This window comes from Struthio camelus, chromosome 2, assembly GCF_040807025.1.
Source record: "Struthio camelus isolate bStrCam1 chromosome 2, bStrCam1.hap1, whole genome shotgun sequence".
Classification (NCBI taxonomy): Eukaryota; Metazoa; Chordata; class Aves; order Struthioniformes; family Struthionidae; genus Struthio; species Struthio camelus.
In genome coordinates this window covers 130,708,012-130,728,496 of record NC_090943.1, presented here as the reverse complement: position 1 = coordinate 130,728,496, position 20,485 = coordinate 130,708,012, and the positions used below count along the sequence as shown (strand labels likewise).

Sequence of the window (20,485 nt, the reverse complement as noted above, 5' to 3'; positions counted from 1 at the left end):
AGCAAAACGACATGGTTCTCAGAGAACAGAACTATCATATAAGGCAACACATCTTGCAATGATTAATTGCTGTTAAATCTGAAACTCAGGTTTAAAGCTGTAGCATTCCTTAATCTGGGAGCTGTGCGGACTGACAATTCAGAGTTGCAGTATCTTTCATATATAAAAAAGGAAAAAAAAATTTTTTTTAAACATGCAATACACAGGAATAATGGCTCTGAGTTGGCATGCAGGTTAGGAGTTTGAACGAGATTTGTCAATAAAAGCCAGACTTATAATCAGGCTCAGGCTTGAAATTAAAAGTTTTCGGAACAACAGGTATACTGCAATGAATAAAGCTAGCTGTGAAGATGCTCAGGAAATACCATAGAAATTTATTAAGGGAGGGAGACAGGGACCCTTGGTTTCTGGAAATGATCCAAGGTACTAAAAATGACAAGAATTTCTTCCACCAAAGCTTTAAAAAAAATTTTTTTTTTTAATTTATAGAAAGAGAAGTTGACTTTGAACAAGCATTCCTATTTCAATAACGATGTTTTGCACCCTAGAAATCCCTCCCTCCAATATTGGTATTGGCCATGCCAATATTTTGCAACTCTAAAGTCAAAAGAACACTATTTCCACAATGATTATAGAAGTATATCCCTAACTGCAGACCATATAGATATGGATGTAATATACTGCAGAAGTGAAATACATTTGGTTGGGATGGGAAAAAAATTAAAATCCTTTTTGCAACGTAGTCTTGAATCTATTTCCCACCTCAGCCTAAAAAGAAATCAGGTCATCTCCACAGAATGTAAGGCACAGAATTTAACTAACAGACTGGGATAACATCCTTTTCTCAAGCTGTAATCACCAAATGCCTTGAGCAGCTGGCTACATTCCTCTCACACAGGCACACACACCTTCTTGCTTTCAACTTGTTTTTGTGTTCATCCTGATGCTGCAGTATAAACTGCTGTACTGCAAAAGGAAAACAGGGCCACCTGTTGCCTCATCTGAACAGTTTCCACACCTTCCATTTGCTGGAATTCCCTCTTGTGCCACATGATGTTTCTTAAGGCTCTTTAGGCCAAGTGTAATGATGTAAAACACCTCAGACTGTCAGCTGTCAATCCAGTCTGCTTCTTGCTTATGGGATGCTGGACTGTGCTTGCCAAGTTTCTAAATAGTGAAATCTGGAAAGAAAGACTAGGTTTCAAAATGATCCTGTCACTTAGGAAAGAAGTTTCTGATAGCCTGAAATGTTTCAGGTTGCAAGACCTTGGAGAACTGTCAGGAAGCACATCACTACACTAGAAGTAACAGATACATACAGAACAATGCCCCTCCTATTTGCTGACCTTTTCTGAATTCACTCATCACCAACTATGCCTAAAGACATAACCAAGAATGAGGTTTAAACAAAAACAAACAAACAAACAGGAAACTAGTAAGCTGGAAAGAAACACAATAAACTAAAATGGTTATATTTAACTTCTTTCCTAGCTCTTTTGTATGCTATTTCTTGGGACAGGATCTTAAAATTAGCTAGCAGGAAGGTGCCTGGAAACCTAGTCCATGCTCCTTCCAACTTCCATCCCCAGCTGTTTGGACAGTTAATGCATTGAACCAAATTTACCCTTCTGTCCTGGAAAACGGGAGAAGTCTCATCATCTTTAACGCATTCGGCACAGATAATACATTCCATGTACTGGATGTAAACAGGCTAATCCCCACTGTTATATATGCATGGCACATAGCTTACATTACTATTACATTTTTAAATAAACATTCCTTCTGATGTAAAATCTAACAGTCAACAAGGAGTCTAGGACTGTTATAACATGTCATAACAGATAAGTATTCTTCACTGTACATAAGTTGTCATTTACGCTTCTATATCACGTCTGTGAGATATTAAAAGCAGAGATTGCACTACAATTTATCTCTGGTTAAACTGCTATTTCTCCCCAAAATTTTAGGTGCTTGCTGAAGCACAAAAAGGAACATGTAATTCTCTAAATTGTATCATAACTTTTTCTTCACTGACTACGGATTCCAAAGGATTACCTTAACTTGCTTCTAAAGCCAGTCTGTCATATTTAAAGTAAGTACAGTAAAACAGAAGAAATCATTCAGTGACAATTTGCCTGCCAGTAGTTTTCTTGTCTATAGCTCAGGAAAGTAATAAGACATCAAGATTTTGTAACACACTCCCAATACCAGCTCTAACCTAGCACTTCAGATTCTCAGGCTTCCCCTCATGGCAGAAAACCGTACTATTTCACTGATCCTTCTTCTTTCCTGAAGAAAGAAGCTGCAATTCAGAAGATGCAAATTAAGTTTATTAACTTTATAAATTTATTAATTAGTGTTTTCTTCAATTAAGAAAAAACACTGCAAAAGGAACTGCAATTTAAATTAAGAAAACACAGAAATCTGGAATTTCCAACATTTGTTCAAACATATCTTAGTTCTTGCATTGATTAAACAGCAAAGATGTACACAGGCAGCTAGATTAAAAAAGGAAACGTAGAAACAGTATTTACACCCGTTTTCTAAAAACCAAGTAATTTTTGTTTTTACAAATGATAACTTGTTCTCTTTTTGAAATGCACAAGCAAATGAAAATAGGTTTAAAATAAAATCTTTTCTGTTTTTTACTAGAGATTTTTTACATCACTGACTTACTAACTTTATAATTTTACAGGCCTTGCTGTCTGTCTTCTGCTTCTGATGATAAAGCTGAGTATTTTATAACAGAGGTAACATGCAGTCCTTCACACTAATTTAATTTTATTAACTCAGTACCTATCAGGTTATTTTTTAAATTCCCATAAAGTAGAACATGAAAAACATTGCTTAATTGCCTGTAACACTGCTTTAAAATTGTGTCAGCATTTTTTTTCTTAAATGGAAGAAGAATTAGTTTTAATTTTACATATTATCCGAGCATTTTTCATGTAGCCACTGTGCAGACTGAGAAAAATCTTGAGCAATCCTTGGTAATTTACAAATTGTTTCTCCATCTGAAGTTTGCCTCCTGTACTGCTAAGCAAAACAAATAAATAAATAAATAAAATTAGTCACAAACTAGCACTTAGATGCTATATATAATCATTAGTCTATATCACAACTTCAAACAACTACATGCGTACGTAAGCACATACACATCATTTTTTCTTAAAGATCACTAGGCTGCCTCTTGGAATATCGTCTCTCAGGACAGCGTTCATGGAAACTGATTTTCACAAACTGTCTCACAATGCAACTTCTAGAGATATAAAGCATGATTAATAAAAAAGGTTGAACTATCTTACAGTTATTTAAACATTAACTTTTCTAGTTATTAAGAAATTTGTGGCAGCAGAGCATTTGCTGCATTTTTGAAATGGATTAATCTTAGAGGAAAAACATCTGTTCTGCTAGAGTAAGAACATGATTATTGGTATCAAGCAGAGGAAAAAAAACAAATTATTTTGATCTCTTCACAGCATCTGTGTTGTAAAAATATGAAACAACAACTTGGATCAATAAAGGCAGCATCACTCCTAATTGAAGTTATAAAAGTTATGTAACAACATAAACTGTGGCCCCTAGAACGAAGCGGTGAATTACTGACTCCAGTAGACAGCACAGGGCCGTGTCTTGGATGGAGTAGCTCTCCAGTAACAGTAGAATACGTCTGTTGTATTCATTACCGTTATTGACAAACATGTTTCTTTCATAAAATATGTTGTGAAAATTAAGTGAAGAGTGTTATGACTGCAACTCAAGTCTTCCATAATGAAAACAAAACCTGAAAGACTGCAACTCAACCTATGCAGAAAGGACACAATATCAAAGCGAAATGAACAAATAACGCGAGTATGTACAATTCTATTTGAGTGATTTTAGTCTTACTCTCTTAAAATAAAAATCAAGACTTCATTATTTAAAAAAGTCTTGCATGTTCAAACAATACTGAACCTAATAGCTGATTCATGATTAAAAAACAGAGGATCCAAGTTGGAAAAAATACAGTAACTTGATGTCATTATTTCTGTCGGTAAATGCTGAAAACAAACATTTTTAAACATTCATGTGATTATTCACTAGTGAGTAGACAGACCGGGGTAAATTTATTTAATCTACAGAAAGACAGACATTCCTTAGCTTCTGGCTGAATAATGTTCCCTTTTACTCATGTTATTGCAGATATAGAATTAAATGTAAAAACAGTCAAGTAAATATAATTGTGCTGCTTAAGTACTGTAACTCGTACTGAAATTGTAAAAATGAACACTGCATGACGTAACCATCTCTAGATACAAATACACAACAATACATATTTAGAGAAGGTAGAAGCACAAAATGAAATTCCATAAATACTATGTACGTGTATACTTAGGTATGCATTTCATAAAATATAAACAAAGTATAAATGCTAGCATTAGGAATATATTTCAGGATATGTTTTAAATCAAAATTTAAAGGTTTAGGCATTGCAGTAATTTGTGCTCCCAGAATACCAGAAACAATTTACAGAACATTTTCTAAAAGTTTAGATATATTTTATAATCCTACGCTTTTTACACCTAGTTCTACTTTTAATTGTCTGAATGACACCTACAAGAACTGTGTCACAAACTAACTGCAGGTTTTTTTTCCAGGAAACAATGCACTAAAATATTAAGAGAAATAATACACAGAAAATCAAAACGACCCTCCTTCCACCCCTCCAGCCACAACTTACACACTTTTCCTTCTTTTTGCAACTTCTTCAGGTGAACTATGAGATTATTTTCTGCTGCTTTAAGTAAATTTTCAGGAATGTCCTAATGGAAACACAAACATGTGTTTTATATTTGTTTAAATGTCTCCCAATTATTTTGATATAAAAACATCATGGTTTATTAACATGGTAATTCAGAAGAAGAGAATCTATGTTCAATGCACAGCTACATAGTAAGAAAAAAGACTTATAAATGAGCAAATCAAAGTTTACACTAGCTGAATTAGTAGCCTAATAACACACTTTTGTTTACTTTGCTTATTTTTTTGCATTACGCAAACTTTGGCCAACACCAAGAAGAACTTCTGAACTTGGTCTGTACTGAGTTGTCAGCGTAGCCAAACATTTTTCCATGGGTCTTAATGACCAAATCAAAGAATCATTTCTCCTCAGATACCTATTACTTCTATTCCACGATAATATTTGCATGGGTTTAAATAGCTTTAACAATTAATATCTGTAACAATTAAAAAACCTAAAAAATCCAACAGCTTCAGGGGAATGAAGAGTATCTTAAAATTTTCCAATGCTGACTAGGTAAAAATCAGTAGTATATCTCAAAATTCCCTTCTTCAGCACTATCTTCCTAAAAGTAATGTCTCTTTCTAAAAAATTAAAAACGGTTCTTTCCTAGCAAGCGAAATTTTCCTGAAAAGTGGTTTGATAAATTGTGACTCTTTAAAAAAAAAAAAAAATCTTTAAAAAGTTTACAGTCGCACCTTTTGATATCAAACCTTTAGTAATATGGAGAAAAATCTTATCAAATAGCGATAGGAGAAGCTATTTGTGCTTTTATACTGCATGTACACATGTACATTTGATTTGCACCACATGTACAAGTTACTGAGGTTATGTGAAGAATAAAGTAGCAAAAAAAAAATTTTCTTACACCTGTGTAATGATACATATGAACTACCCAACTTCTGAATGCAATATTCAGTGTCTGTCGAATTGCAGTGCGCCTACACCCTCCTGTAGGTTGATGAATGTGGAACTAGATGTCCTAGCCAATCTTTTAAAAGACTCCAAACACACTCTGGCATAATATCTTTCTTGTTAATATACAGAATGAAAGAAAAACAACAATAAACAGTCATCTTACATCTTCCATTTTGATTGAAACACTACAACTTATTTTTGTTTGGTCCTATAAAACCAAGCTTAGGAGCACTTAGTTACTGAAGTGGGAAGTTAGCAAGAATCATCTGGGCTCCAATCCAATAAAGTGTTTAAGCAATACTACTTAAATGCAGAGTCACACATGTTTTGAACATGCAGAAATCTTTTTTTAAAAAGCCTCCATGGTCAGTATTTAAGTCTTTACTCAAATACTTAGGCTGCTACATACATAAATATAACCTCAGTTTTCTTTAGTTGGATGCAAAATTTTTTTTTAAATCAGTAATTACCTGGTATACCATCTTTACAAGCTCCGAGGATGTATATGATTTTCCAGCATTCTTCTGGAAAACACCTATAATTTGCTGCTCACGTGCATTTCGGTGAGAAATGTATCCTTGAATTCTAGCGTTTGCATCACGTACTACTGGGCCATGACCTAAATTGAAACACATGTACCATGTACCAGAGTGCTATTATTTAAAAGTAGAATTAAGTATGCTGTCGGGTAACTGACTCATTCTGATGTAAGCGCTGGCAGACTTGGAAATCTTATGGAAGGAGCAACATCTGTGTACATACCACTTTGACAGAGTATGCTCATTGTTATAATATAACAGTTTTTTTGCATTTTTTTTAAATATAAATAAGCCAAAATTAAATTTGAATGTCTGCATCATAGTCTGCAACTGAGAAGGATGAAGATGGGAAGGGAGAGAAAAGGAAATAGATCTAAAAGGTCTGACTGGGGAAACGTAATACTTCTGATGGAATAAAGAAAGGAAGGAAGGACTACTTCAGTCTGTTAAAAAAAAAGGGAGGGGACAAAAAGAGTTCACTAGGTAAAAGGGTTTGAAAGATGACTTTCAGATTATTTTACTACCTCCGTCTGCCTTTCTCACTCTGGAATATTGATAGTGATGATTTAAACTGATACTGGACTGTGCACAATCATGGCTGAGGCAAAGGCCTGTGATCTAGTTTACTGTCCCTGTTGTGGGGGTAAATAACTAGCAGAGAGAGAGGAAAGATAAGTAACACATTTAACTGTGGTAGTTAAATCTTCCAGGATTGCTCTTCAAAACTCGCTCACACACTGCTCTCCTCAAGTACATATTTTCATCTACATGCTTAAAAATGTAAGAAAAAATAAAAAGAATCAACCTTGATACGTGGAAGCAGGAATTAAAACCTTTCTCGTGCATTTTTTATGCGGGTCATTTTAAGTTTGGCTGAACTTAAGTTAATAAACAGAACATACTTTACATACTTTTTTTTTTTCTCCTGGATTTATCACGGCAGATCAGTAATGTCAAACTTACCGAAAGATCTTTGAATCAAATCAAAAAAAGGCTCAGTTGCAATTCTTATTGATAAAGCATTAAGCTTTGTGAAAGGTTAAATACTGCCTCATGATAAACTAAAATGTTACATAAAATCAAAATATTTTTCAGAGTTGAAAAAAATCAAATATTTGAGTTATATGCACACAAATTAAACTGTATGTTTTACTTACGGAGAAAGTTACTTGCAGTGTTGTATGAATATTTCTGGCATGCTCTTTATAGTAAAGTTTCCTATACCTTTGCTTGTATAACTCTCATGTAGAAGCAGCAGGAAATTCCAGTTTTGTCAGGTTAAAGTCTAAGTCATTTATAAAACAATGAGACTAGGAACCTACTGTAAAAATAACTTTGAAGTTATTGGGTACTGTCCAAATCAAAGTTTCTTTTGAGATTGAATTTAGAAACAAACAACACCCCCTGCCAAACATCATATTCTTTACTTGTACTTTTAGGTTGTTAACTGACTAAATGGGGTTTTAGTTTAAGACTTGCTAATTTAAAGCTTATTTTGCCTGAGGACAGCACCTTACAGAAGAAGAGCCATTATTTCCAAGTTCTGAATATTTATGAAAAAAAAAAAGTGTCAAAGGAAACTCTCTTTCAGCAAGAGTCAAAAACACTTATGCATCTATCTCAACTCATGTAATTACTTCAGATGACCTACGAATTAAAACATACATTGAAGCTTATCTTATATAAAGACAGTGTTATAAATAAACGATACGCAATATGTCAGTATAAACTATGCTGTCATATGCACATATATCATTATTTCAAATACATTTTTAATCTGAAGCTCTATTTCCTTGCAAAATAAGTTAGGAATATAACAGCATCTCTAGTAAGTACGTTACTTTTTATAAAAACACAAGTTTAAATTTACAAAAACAATATTAAGATATGCAGAGCCAGCTCTTTTAATGCCAATGTGACTTCCGTCATTAGAGGATGTATTCTAAATTAAGGTCTGTACATGGAATCAATCGCAAGACGGCCTTAAAATCAGTCCCTGCACTTCCAGATTATTTAATTTACTTAGGTGGACTATAAAACCAGTCAGTATCTGGAACGGAACCCACATTTTGCAAGGTTAAAGAAGCTTCATAGCCATCAGGCCACCCAATCTGTAGTCACTGTGTATGCACACACAAGGTTTAAAATGACATCAGAAAGCTTGTAACTACATCTATCTAGGTGTGGATCTGTACCATCCAGCATTTCTTATGGGCAGCAACATTGTTAACTTCATCAACAAATTAACACTTACTGAAATTTAAAATTTTTCTCAAGATGTGAAATACAACTATCTTTCCAATAATAATTTAGACTTTAGATCAGACAGCTTCATATTATTTAAGGCCTCTATATAGCCTGGATAATCACAACGAGTAAGTATTTATTCTCATCATATTCTGTGAAGTAAAACTAATTCCCTTACTTTACAGGTGAGAAATTAAAACACAAAAGGATAAAACTCAGAAATGACTGGCTCAAAATCTTGCAGACCCTAACTGCAGTACCGTTTATTCTATCTTATCAAGTAACACTGTATTATTACAGGATTGGGAGCCCTCTGCTGGCAAAAACACCCTTTTCTTCTTTTCTTTTTCTTTTCAAGGATTCTTATCACGTGTTAACTATAAACGGGCTGTAGTGCATATTATGCCTGAAGTCATTTTCACATTAAATTAAAAATAAAACAACACACACACATGGAAAGGAAAGGATTGGCCAAATTCAGCTACTCACACTTAGGAAGCAGTCAAGTTGTTACAAAAATTCATCTTGCTCCCCTAACGCAAGGGCTAAAACATAGGCAGGGGAGAAAGAAACAACACAAGAATTATGAAAACCTAAAACTATACTAAGATCAATGGATCCAGGTGATATAGGGTGTATAGGTAAAACAAAGTACCTTCTGTTATAGCTACCATTTTACTATAATAGCTACGAATAATATAACTAATTGTTTTGACTGGTAAATAGTTATTATATTAATTAGTCCTAAACCAGCTCAGCACATAACTACTCATCACTGGAAATGCATATCCTATTGTCTTCCTAATTGCAAGTACAGCATGAACATATTTATAGCAGTGTAGCAAACGGTTACAGATAAGTGGGACAAACATTCAACCTGAGTGAATGTGTAATCTAGATAAATAACGATTAAGGAGAGACCTAAATACAACAGATAAAAACGGATGAACGCAATAGAATTTAGCATATGTTTTTGGAAGGCAGAAATTTAATTAAGGAAACAGATTGTGTTTTGTAGGTATTTAAGAAAGAAAGAAGAACACTTGATTGACCAGTAGATTGAGATTCAAGAGCCTAAAATATTTTTTATTTTACCAGTAGTTAAGTCAATAATCATGAGCCAGTCACTATTTCTGTCTGTGTCAGCTTCCCCATCCATGAAATACATATAATGACATATTTTCTTAAGTGCTTTAAGATCTATGCATAAAAATGCTATTTAAGAGCACTTACTTCATAAGCAGCATATTTTAAGAATGAAGACAAAAGGGATTGGGCTACTTAGGCTAAACATAGAAGATTAATGGAAGACGACAGAAATGAGAATGTAGATACAGTCACTCAAAATGACTAGTGCGAAAAAGAAGAAACAAGAAGGTCAGAAAAAGCCCTGAAACATAGCTCTGAAAGTGAGGAGCTTAAGCCTTAGTTACATAATGAATTCTTAAAATCCAATCTTGACAAAGAGACACGTGGCTTATATGAAAATTAAATGCATTCCCAAGGTTTGGTGGAGATGGAGGAAAAAAAATGAAAAGGAAAGTCATTGGCTGAATGAATCAGCAAATTATTATTAGAACAGCACGCTTGACCTCGTGGCTCCTGTTCAAATTCAAGCTAAGCCATTAACTAAGACAACCATCTGACAGTTCTGCAGCCTTCCAAGACAAATTTGTGGTTAATCTGTGACGTAAAGGACAGAAGGCACTCTCACAAAACATTAACACATTACCCATACTGGTAGGGTACATAGATGCAAAGGACCAAAAGAATAACTCTCATTCTCTTCCAGAATAATATTAAGAAGTCTGGATAGAGTAATAGAAGAAAACCAAATTTGCTCTATGCTTTCTACAAGAGCCTCTAGGTTTTTGGTACTGAACTTTTCAAAAGCACAAGACTCATCCTGAAATGGAGAAAGAAAAAAAAACAAAAACAAAACTTCATGAAAGAACAATATCTATCACTGAGAGATTTTATGGTCCTGCAACCTTCACGCCATAAAGTTATCTTAGCAGCTTTACGCTGGACACATTAAGTAATGAACTTGAATTGTTACATTAATAATAGTGTTTGATTGTACTACGAGTTCTCAAATTGTTAGAAGAGATACTTAAAAATGATATAGTACATTTCAGTATACAACTAAAAATAATTACTGACCTGGATATATTAAATCTGGTTTCATTTGTAATAGTCTTTTCAAAGTGTTCATGTACTCATACAGGTCTTCAATTACTGTTGTTCCTTCTCCTAAAATACAGTCACCAGAAAATAAAGCATTTTCTTCTTCTAGATGTAAAGCCATATGATCATCAGTGTGCCCAGGCGTATATAAAACTCTGTTTAAAGAACAAAAAAAAGAAAGCATATATTTGTCATGCAGGAGTCACATATGCATCGTTTTGAGAAGCTAGAAACAAATAATAATACATCTTTACATTTATAAAGTAGCATACAAAAATTAGCAAAGAATAGTAATGAAAAAATCTGAACTGTCAAGAGGATACCCATTTTGGCTAATCCCAGTCCATTTTCCTATACCATGTGGAGAACCACACAGATCATTGTCTCAGACATGCTTTCATTTACATGGCATATCATAACAACATCCGTATATTTTTTAAAAGTTTATTAAGGGAGCTGCTTAGCCATACAGAATTTGTGTTGCAGAGGGCTTTACTCTGGAGCTTTAGAAAAGGAAAATTGACACGTTATTTCCAGACTGAAAAATGTAAAGTTAAATGACATACCCTGTTCTGCTAAGTGCAAGTGTAAGGATGATGCTCCTGATCCTTTTAAAAATTTACTACATACTTCTGGACCCAACCCAGAGAAAATTCTGTCTCCTGAATTTTATTTTTGCCTGAAAGCCACGGGACACAGTGGAGTGGAGCTGTCAAATGCAACAAGCAATGATGGTCTTTTAGCTGTTCTATATGCAGGTCAATAAACATCTTAAAGGTAAGGATTTAGGACCCCACAGCTTGAATGAATACTGCATTAGAATGCAGCAAAGCGTAAAAGGACAGCTGATACGTATATAGTAACTTGAGCTGCTAAGAAGCTGCACTGCAGTGTCCCTTCACTAAGATTATTGAAAGGCAGAAGGCTTCACACCGAGACTGATTCAAATTGAAATTATGTAACTCGGAGCAGGATCACTGCTGCAATTCATCAGAATCTTCTCATCCACTGCAGATGCATCAAAGCAGAGCTCAGGAACTTACAGAGCTGGTGCCAAACATGGTGTACAGGCCAATTTAAAACAGCACCCAGCCAAGTCAGCCACAGGGCTGGGAGGCCGGAAGCACAGAGGTGTCTGATGCAATGGCCCCTAGCTCTCATTGAGCATTAGTTCAGCAGAAAGTAGGTGAACCATTGTCTTGTAGAGGCAACATAAAATCAAGTCGATGGATTCTATCTTGGTTTTGTAGGAACTGTTACATTCCAGCTCCTGGTGAAAGTTAACCAGCAAGCCTAACCACTAACATGGATGAAAAATATAGCCTAGCAAACCACTTTGAAAACTTGAAGATTGCTAACTAAAAAGGTAACATGGATACTATTGTTTTAGAACCAGTGGGGAATCTAAAGAGTCTCCTTAAAATACTGACTGAATTAACCAGCTGAGAATCCATGCTTTCAATGAAAAGTAAAGTTTGGTTTCATAACTGCAAACTTCAGAATGTGCCACCTCCGTCCTGCTTGGACTCAAATTTTAACAAGTGGTTTTCATCTCTTATTTTGTCCAAACAAGGGCCACTCACAGTTGTGATATGTCTTCAATCTCCCCCGGATCTTAAGTTCTTAACTTCTTTGGAGAGGCTTCTTAACTTCTTTGGAGAGACTAAAGGCTAATTCCTGATGACATTCATAAAAACAGTAAATAAATCCCTCCTGAATCATGATAGGAAGTCTACTTGTGCAAGTAAGTATTGGCAGGATCAGATGTATGGATTGCCAATCATTAAAAATTAAGATGCATAGAGACATCAGAATTCTGAGGGAAAAAGTGATCTAGCAAACCTGCAGAGATTGACATTTACCTGAGCGTGGCTCCCTCTGTCTGTAATACATCTCCCTCTTTAAGATAGGAATACTCATGTTCCCCTTCTCCTATTTTTTCTTCACGATGAGGGACACGTGGAAGCTTACTGATGCGATATTCAGAGTCTATTTAAAGAAGTAAAGAAAAAAAATTTCACATTTTAAATATGTCACTAACAAAGCTGTTTGCACAGAAAGGGTACTTTTTATAGAAGCACCATTAATCATTACCTTATATGAATGTAAAATTAAAAAGAAGGAATTCTGTACAGTAATACTACGTTTATTCCAAGACACAAACACCGAATAGCAAAAACCTCTGATTCTGAATACAATTTTATTGTGTACCAGCAGCAATTTTGGAGATGGAAAAGCGAAAGCCAAATTAATAAAGAAACTTCAATTATTGATTTATTACATTTTACAGATTTTTGATTTTTCTTCTCGACTCTTGACAAAACCTAAAAATCAAGTTTCTAAAGCAGCACAGAGATTTCTGCACTCAAGCCTGACTTATGACTCATAAAAGCACCATTCAGCATTTGCCTAACACTGGATGGCTCCCTTTTTGATCTGAACTTCCCTCAGCATCTGCAGTTCTAAAACTGTGCATGTTCTTTGAACACCTTGGCCGGATGCTATGGATAGCAACCTAGAAATCAGGTACCTGTATAACCCTTGCAGGGCTTAATAGCCATCCTTAAGGACTGACAAGATCAAAATCCTCACTGAAACCAATACTGTTCTCAGTAGTGTCCAGCCTTCTTTGGAGGTAAGCACCTGGCAACGTTACAAAATCGGATAAAGCTGCAGCTCATGACAAAGTCTGACAAAGCTAAGAAGAATAACATTATCCATGATGCTTATTCTCTTCTCAGTTATTTAAGCAGAAGAGTCACTTACTGTGTTCCAACATGAAACAAACAGATTAGAATTTACTTGCAAACTCCCCCACCCTCTTCCCTTTGACTTGAGCCTAAGAACTTATCAATCGTTACCAATGGTCAGCTGTAAGGAATCTAAAAGTTGCGTTTCCTTTTCAGAAAGGAAGTTATTAAGTTCTTTACTGCTTTCACTGAAGTAAAAATAAAAGTAAATTTGTCACTACTGTCACTGCAGAGAGGAAGAAGTATCAAGCTTTTCTCATATCCCTTTCTTCATATTGGGTATTGTGTATGTACCTGCTCATGGTAGACTAGGTTCTCTCTCACCATTCAAACAAGAAAATTCAGTATGAAATTATACACAGGTATTACACTGTAGTACTTCAACGATAATACTCAGATTATTCACTGGTCTCATTCTCCACGCTGCAATGATATTATTAAATTACATGCAGTTTATATAGAGATTCCAAAAGAATAATCCAGCTGACTGTTACATACAAGCACCCAGTAAAGTTGTTTCTTGCTACATATCTAATACATTTTCAGCAATATCTGAAGTCTCTGGCCTACCATTCGGGATGTTTTTACAGATATCGAGTATTCCACCAGTATGATCAGGATGCCAGTGAGTCACTAAGATTTCTTGAATTGAGATGTTGAACTCGGACAGTGCCTGTTTTAAACAGCCAATATATTCAGGAATAGCTGGCTCCCCAGTGTCAATAAGGATCCTTCTACATATAGACCAAAGAAGGGAGAAAAACAGAGAATTTAGAGTGCTCATGTGACAGTTAAATTACGTTTAAAAGAAACCCCCAAACAACGCATTCAGACATGTAAATGTAGTACATAACAGGTATTTGCTGCTAAATTTTACTGCTATTTTTAATCATTAAACCAACTAAGTACCCTATAAACAATAATTTTCACATATACTCAATATTCAGTCTGTCTGTATGAATTATTCGAATTACAGATTGTTTCCATAACATACACACAACTGTCTAGGCTCCAGTGTCTTTAAGTTAGGCGCAATACAATTCACATATTGCTTTTAGGTGCAGCTCAGCTGTGGACACAAGCAACCCTGCTTTCACATATCACAGAATCCAAATCAGTGTTTTGCTAGGTCTGGACTACTTTAATGCACCTCAAATCCAAGGACTCTGTACTAATTTCCAGGAATCAGCAAGATATTACAGATCCTTGGGTTACTTGACAAAGAATCACGGGGGGTCCACTCTAGCCCAGGCTAATTTTTTTCCCCAAATCTACTAAAGAGACTTACAAAGTTAACACTCCTCAATGGGAAACTTGCCATATTTAAGGTATAAGATATATCTCTATATGTAAGAATCTATACGTTCAAGATACCATCTCTTACCTCTGTGATATTTTCTCCTATGGTAGGACAGTTAACAAGGTGGCTAATTCACAAATCCACAAACTTTTTATTTTGGACAAGTTGCAAGAACTATCATTTAAAGTCCTTTTACAAATAACTAAGCGTATGCTCCCAAAAGCTGGCAAACAAAGCAAGTCTTATAAAAGTTACTTAAGTTTTTTTTCCCTTGCTAACAGCAAACTTCCTTATGGCTGTGACAAGGCAACTACATTCACAGCACACCCACCTCTTCCCTTCCCCCATTAAAAAAACTTATTTTTTCTTTTTCAGGTAGTTCAAATCATTATTTTTCCTTTGAACCCTACACACTTGACACTGCAAACAGGGACAACACCCAAGGTAACACGCCGCTCCGAGAAGAAGAGCGGAAAGCAGCTGGCTTTCGCAGGAAGCCAGGAGAGCCTCGTCCGGTCTCTCAGAGGGCGAAGGAGCCCCCCGACAGGCACGGCCTGCGCCCCCTCACGGCACTGGGCCCCACGCGCCGCCCGCGGCCGCGCCGCCCCGCTCAGCCACGCACACGGCGGGGCCGCCGCCTCCGCTGACCGCTCCAGAAAACTCGGCGATTTCTTCCCTCCTCGTTTCTCTCTGAGGCGCCGGGGAAACGAGCCCGGCCGCGGACCCGCCCGGCAGCCCCCCGGCGCAACGCGGCGGCGGGGCCCGCGCCAGCCGGGCCGTTACCTCGGCCCGGTGCCCACCAGGTAGGTGTTGGTGCCCTGCAGGGTCATGGGGCCCGGGTTGCAGCCCAGCACCCGCACCACACGCGACGACAGCCGCTCCATGCGCGGCAGCAGCGACACCATCTCGCCAGGCGACCCCCCCCCCCCCCCGCTCTGCGCCAGCCGCCGCCTCCACCCGGCCTCGGCGGGGAAGGCGGAAACAGCCCTCGCCTGGCCCCGCCCCCCCCCGCGGCACTAACGGCTCCGCCCGCCGCCGCCGCCGCTCCGAAGTGGGGCGGGGGGGGGGGGGGAGGCACAGCTACATTTTAGAGGGAAATCGCCCCTGAGGGCAGAGGAGGTGGTAGTATAGCCCGTCGTCCCCTTCCGTGAGACAGGAAGGCGTTCAGGGGAGCTGCCGCCGCATCTGCGGGACGCGGTAGCCAAACCGCCCGTGCTCGGCGGGTGCCGCCGCCGCCCTCATGGCGGCGCGGAGCTGGCGGCGGCGGCGCTCGGGCCTTGCCGCCCGTGCGGCCTGGAGCTGCGGCGGGTGGGCTGCCCGCTCCCCTGCCTCCAGCAGCCCCAGCCGGACGGCCGTCCCCCCCCCCGTAAAACACCTGTAAGCGCAGAATAAAGGCAGTTTACCCCGCGGTTGGAGTAGCTGATGGTGCTGTTGTTAGGGGAGCTTTTGCAAGAGGGCAATTTCAGGTTTGGCTTTCGGATGCTGTTTGCTCCGTTGCTTTTTTACCTGTAAACGTCCTGACAGCATAAGTGAATTTCTGAAGTGATAGTAGAAAAACATCCAGCACAAAAAAGTGTTCCCTGCGAGCAGATGGTTTTACTTAAATGGTTTTCTAAGTGCTCATTATATGAAAGTAGGGTTGCAGTCCCTGTGTGTGATCTGGAGCCGTTTCTAGGATTTACGGGGGTAAACAGGACAGAGTCCCACTGTCTCCTGAAGGGGCATAAATCCCTAAACGAACCTGAGAGGCAAACTTCCAAAAGGCTCGTTAGATACAAACGGCTCAGTAAGGCCTGGAACCGAAAACCTAAACTACTTGGCTTCAACAGAACTTCCTAAAACTTCGAATTTTAAAACCTTTGGGCTGATTAAACTCCAATGCAAGCAAGTAATGTCGTGCTAGATGCCAGGGAATGAGCTATTAAGGACTTTAACACACTAACAGAGGTCTGCGTCTTTCCACGTAGGACGCACCGGCGTTCCCCACCGGAAGGGCGCTGTCTCTTTGCTCCTTCCGCCGTTGCCCGTTCTCAGCCTGCCGCAGATCTCCCTGCCTTCTTCAGCTCATGGGACCACGAAGAGGCAGAGGATGGCACGAGGCAGGGAGGCCGCTCCGAAGATGGCCCTGCTGCCAGCTGGCTGGCCACGCCACACTGGTTGCAAGCGTCAGCGCACAATTCAATGTCCACAACTGTCCTCCAAGGTCAGAGAACAACTGGTGCCTTTTGGCTGCCCGGTCAGTTGGGAAGAAGGCACTGCTTCTTAATCATCCAGGGACCAACAACACACTTTGCTCTACTGCTGCTTAACCAGTGCTAATTTACCTATGTGTTAGCACACACAAAGGGCGAACCCTTCAGCTTCACAAACAGTATGCGCTGCCTTGCTGTCACCCATTCAGCCAAACAATTTGCTCTGTGGCCTACATGACGCAGCAATTAAAAAACCTACTCCTGGGCCTGGACTTTGATTGCAGATGTTAATTGTCAAGCATCAGAAAAGCCACAGACAAAAACTGAACTACAGTACAGACATGGGCCATCCCTGTGCTTAGGCCTTCAGGCCAATTTCTTTTATATATCTGAACTGTTATTTCTGCCAAAACATTACATTTATTTCCAGCCTTATCAAAGCAGCAACTACAGATAAACAGAAAAGGATGTTTCACATCAAAGGAAAGAAGTTTTTTTGTGCGCATGTATGCTGCTAGTGTAAGCAGATGCCCCAGTACACAGTATTCCAGTCTCTTTCCATATCATTCTCCTGTCTACTCTTTTATAAGAAACTGTGAACGTACCTGGAATTAATAAAGAGGTACCCTATTATGCTGACTTTTGTAGTGTGCATGTATACCTATTCGGTGGTACATTCAACCCACTTTCTGTCGCTATGCAAAGTTTAGCAGCTGTGCAGTTAAAAAAAGTGTAGCTACCTATACAAAGGCAGGTTGTGTATTTCAGGGGCTTACTATTTCTAAGATTATTCTGTAATTTTAGAGATGATTTCTAAAATCTGTCATGATTTGCCTGAAGTTTTACATGTCGTTAATAACTAATTTTAAAAGCTTATGACATAAAGTGTCGGTTATTTTTAACATCACAGGTTGGATTTTGTTTAAATTGTTTGGGGAACTGTAGTCTTGGTCCTCAGAGAATAATTATTACTACTGTTGCTATGTTGTAGTAAAAACTAATGTATTTTCTGATACTAGGTAGGAGCTGTGAATCCTTTTCGTCTGTAGGTGGTAGCAGTGGGTGCCTTTGGAGAACTAATTACAGGTTCGTTCGTTCTTTCCTTCATTAAGATACTCATCTTCATTTCCTGCATAAGCCCATCAGTTTGAAAAGTTTGTTCTTTCTCTTATAAGCCAGGAGTTAACAGGCACGGACTGAAAGTCCTGCTATTCTCCTTTGGCTTCACTGATCAAAGTGCTGTTTTACACTGTTAATACAAAACTTTGAGGGGAAAAATGTTCTGAAGCAGGGAGTACGAGAATAGTCAGTAAAAAATAGCTGAGTTTCAGTAATCCTAAAATGAGATTGATGGTACACAATGTCACATTTGACTTACAGTTAATTCTCTACAACTGTTAGATACCTAAAATGCAGTTTGTGTTTTTGAAAAATCTCACAAGGTCACTGCCTACATTTTTAGTACTCAAGAAACCTTTAAGTTCTGGCACTTGGCTTTCTTTCCCATTTTAGGCATAATTGTTGAGGGTAAATGCCTTTCCGCTGCGGCTGAATAATAGGCCATTATCTAAGTGCAAAAGTGTAATTATGTGATATTTAGACAGACTCCGCTAAATATCACATAGAAAATTTCTTCACATACTTAACGTCGTTTTCATAGATGCTGCTCTATGACAGTATCATTGACACTTTTTGGTTTAGTAGGTTTTCATGTTGTTACTTTAATACACATTCTTGCAGCTACCTATAAAACATTTTTAAAAAGATATGCATATATTTCTTGCTACTTGCAGAAGTTTTCGTTCCGACCTTTTATTTTTTTACCCTTCTAACCTGGTTCAGAGATAAGTAAAAATACCTCAAACCAAAATGAAACGAAAGCAGATTTCACAGAGGGAACATAGGCCACGTGATAGAATCCTGCGTCAGTAGGCAGCACATCTTTACATCAGCTTGTGTAAAGGATGTAAAAGGATGCAAGAGGCCAGTGATCAGCTGGCTTGTAGGAGATTTTCCTAAAATCTATATAGATTAATGCTGTTCAGAGTATATATATTGCTTGTGAGTTCTACTTCTGGGCTCACTGGACCTGACTGGGCGTTCTGGGGTTCTGGGTACCATGCAGCAGCATACTGCTGACAGCTTGTGCATCAAACTCTTTATAAAGAGAGACAATAGACCTTCAGAAATCCTGGGATTCTTTAGGTCAGTGTTTTCGTTGTATTTATTTCCAGGCTAGTCCTAGCGAGGACCTTAATTTCTGATGCCTGGAATAAGTCGACCACTGCAAAGATAGATCCAATGTCCTGTTAATACTAATCAAGCAGAGGAAAAAGGGTCTTTCCTACTCCATTTGGAAGCAAGTAACAAGATGTATATGGAATACCACAAGAGTTTTGTCACAATTTAAGGATGTATTTTCTTCAGTGACAAGTCTAGCTAGAAAACAAATAAATCACCCAGCCAGTAATTTAGCTCGTGAGTTCCTTGGTTTACGGTCCAATGATCAGATATGCAAACCTTCTCCGTCTGTACTACAGAGTTTGTGTTATTTGAGTAATAATAACAAAGGTTGCAGCAGTGAGTTCATGACTCGGATGATTTAAGATGCCTTCACTTAAAGCCAGAGGAGTTTAGTTACTATTTGGGCAAAGAGCTTGCAAAGCCTCATTTAGAAATGTTAAAAAGCTGAGGTGGAGCTATAAGAATTTAAAACTAGATAACAAACTCATCATATAATGTATTTGTTGCTATGCTGCTGAAGTGTGTATATTTTTATTAATCAGGGAGAATGCACATCCAAAATACCAAAATCCTTTAGTAGATAAAGGAGTGATATTAATAATTGACTAAGACTACTGGAGGTTGTTCAGGATTAAAAAATCTAAGCTGTACAGGGAGGCAGCTGCTTTTCCAATCTGTCCAAGATCCATGGAGAGAGGAATAGTCTTCATAAAAGCTGCTAAATGTTGATAGTCTAGTCACAGTCTTGTCTTGTCCGCAGCCTGGCCACTTTTAAAATCTCATCCGTTGAGTTCGCCGTGAAGTGGAGGTTATGAAGAACCGGTGGACCAGTGCTCCCCAGTAAATTTTATGCAAATAGAACGTTGAGCCAGGATGGGCATGGTGCATTCATTTTTGTCTTTCTTGGTAGAGTTTACACAGATTTATGCTGATACCAGACTTTTAATTTGCTTCAAAAGCACATAGCAGCTTAGTCCAATGTTGAAAGAAATATTGTCCACAAAATCTGTACTGCTTGTATAAATTTGGTTGTTTTTAGGGCAGAACAGGTATCACTGTAATTACTGAGCTGCTTCTTTTCTAAGTCACCAGAATTTTATTGTGGAGCAATATAGCACTACATTTTAAATTAGTACATTCATTACACCCAGAGCCATTACGAAGAGCTTGTTGGCGTGCATGTTGGCCATGCGTGCACTGGGCCTATTACATTTGAATCGTCACAGAGACTTAAGAGAGGCAACAAAGCCTCTGCTGCATCTTTTCATCTTTATGGATTTTGCATGGCCCCACTGATGTCCTAATGTGTTTTCCTAATGTGTTGTCAT

General features: G+C 38.1%; 2 protein-coding genes across 4 annotated transcripts in view; one reads left to right on the top strand and one right to left on the bottom strand.

The window, feature by feature from the left end:
* Positions 1 to 2,854: 2,854 nt before the first annotated feature.
* LACTB2 (lactamase beta 2) lies at positions 2,855 to 15,720 on the bottom strand. Of its 2 annotated transcripts, none has more exons than XM_068932533.1 (7): positions 15,505 to 15,720; positions 13,992 to 14,155; positions 12,534 to 12,660; positions 10,648 to 10,826; positions 6,169 to 6,317; positions 4,721 to 4,802; positions 2,855 to 3,036 (listed from the first exon to the last, which is right to left on the bottom strand). In XM_068932533.1, the coding sequence occupies exons 1-7, from the start codon at positions 15,624 to 15,626 to the stop codon at positions 2,996 to 2,998; spliced, it is 864 nt and encodes a 287-aa protein (XP_068788634.1). In that variant the 5' UTR covers positions 15,627 to 15,720; the 3' UTR covers positions 2,855 to 2,995. The 2 variants fall into 2 exon arrangements, with proteins under 2 accessions (XP_068788634.1, XP_068788635.1); XM_068932534.1 differs by having other exon boundaries at positions 2,855 to 3,033; positions 15,505 to 15,719.
* XKR9 (XK related 9) overlaps positions 14,806 to 20,485 on the top strand; it is a 41,884-nt gene continuing 36,204 nt past the window's right edge. The window contains exons 1-3 of one of the 2 annotated variants that reach the window (XM_068932531.1): positions 15,825 to 15,918; positions 16,689 to 17,535; positions 17,933 to 17,999. The gene's annotated coding sequence lies outside the window, so the exon portion shown is untranslated. Of the gene's footprint in view, positions 15,525 to 15,824; positions 15,919 to 16,688; positions 17,788 to 17,932; positions 18,000 to 20,485 lie in introns of those variants that run through there. The other variant, XR_011139190.1, reaches the window with a different exon arrangement.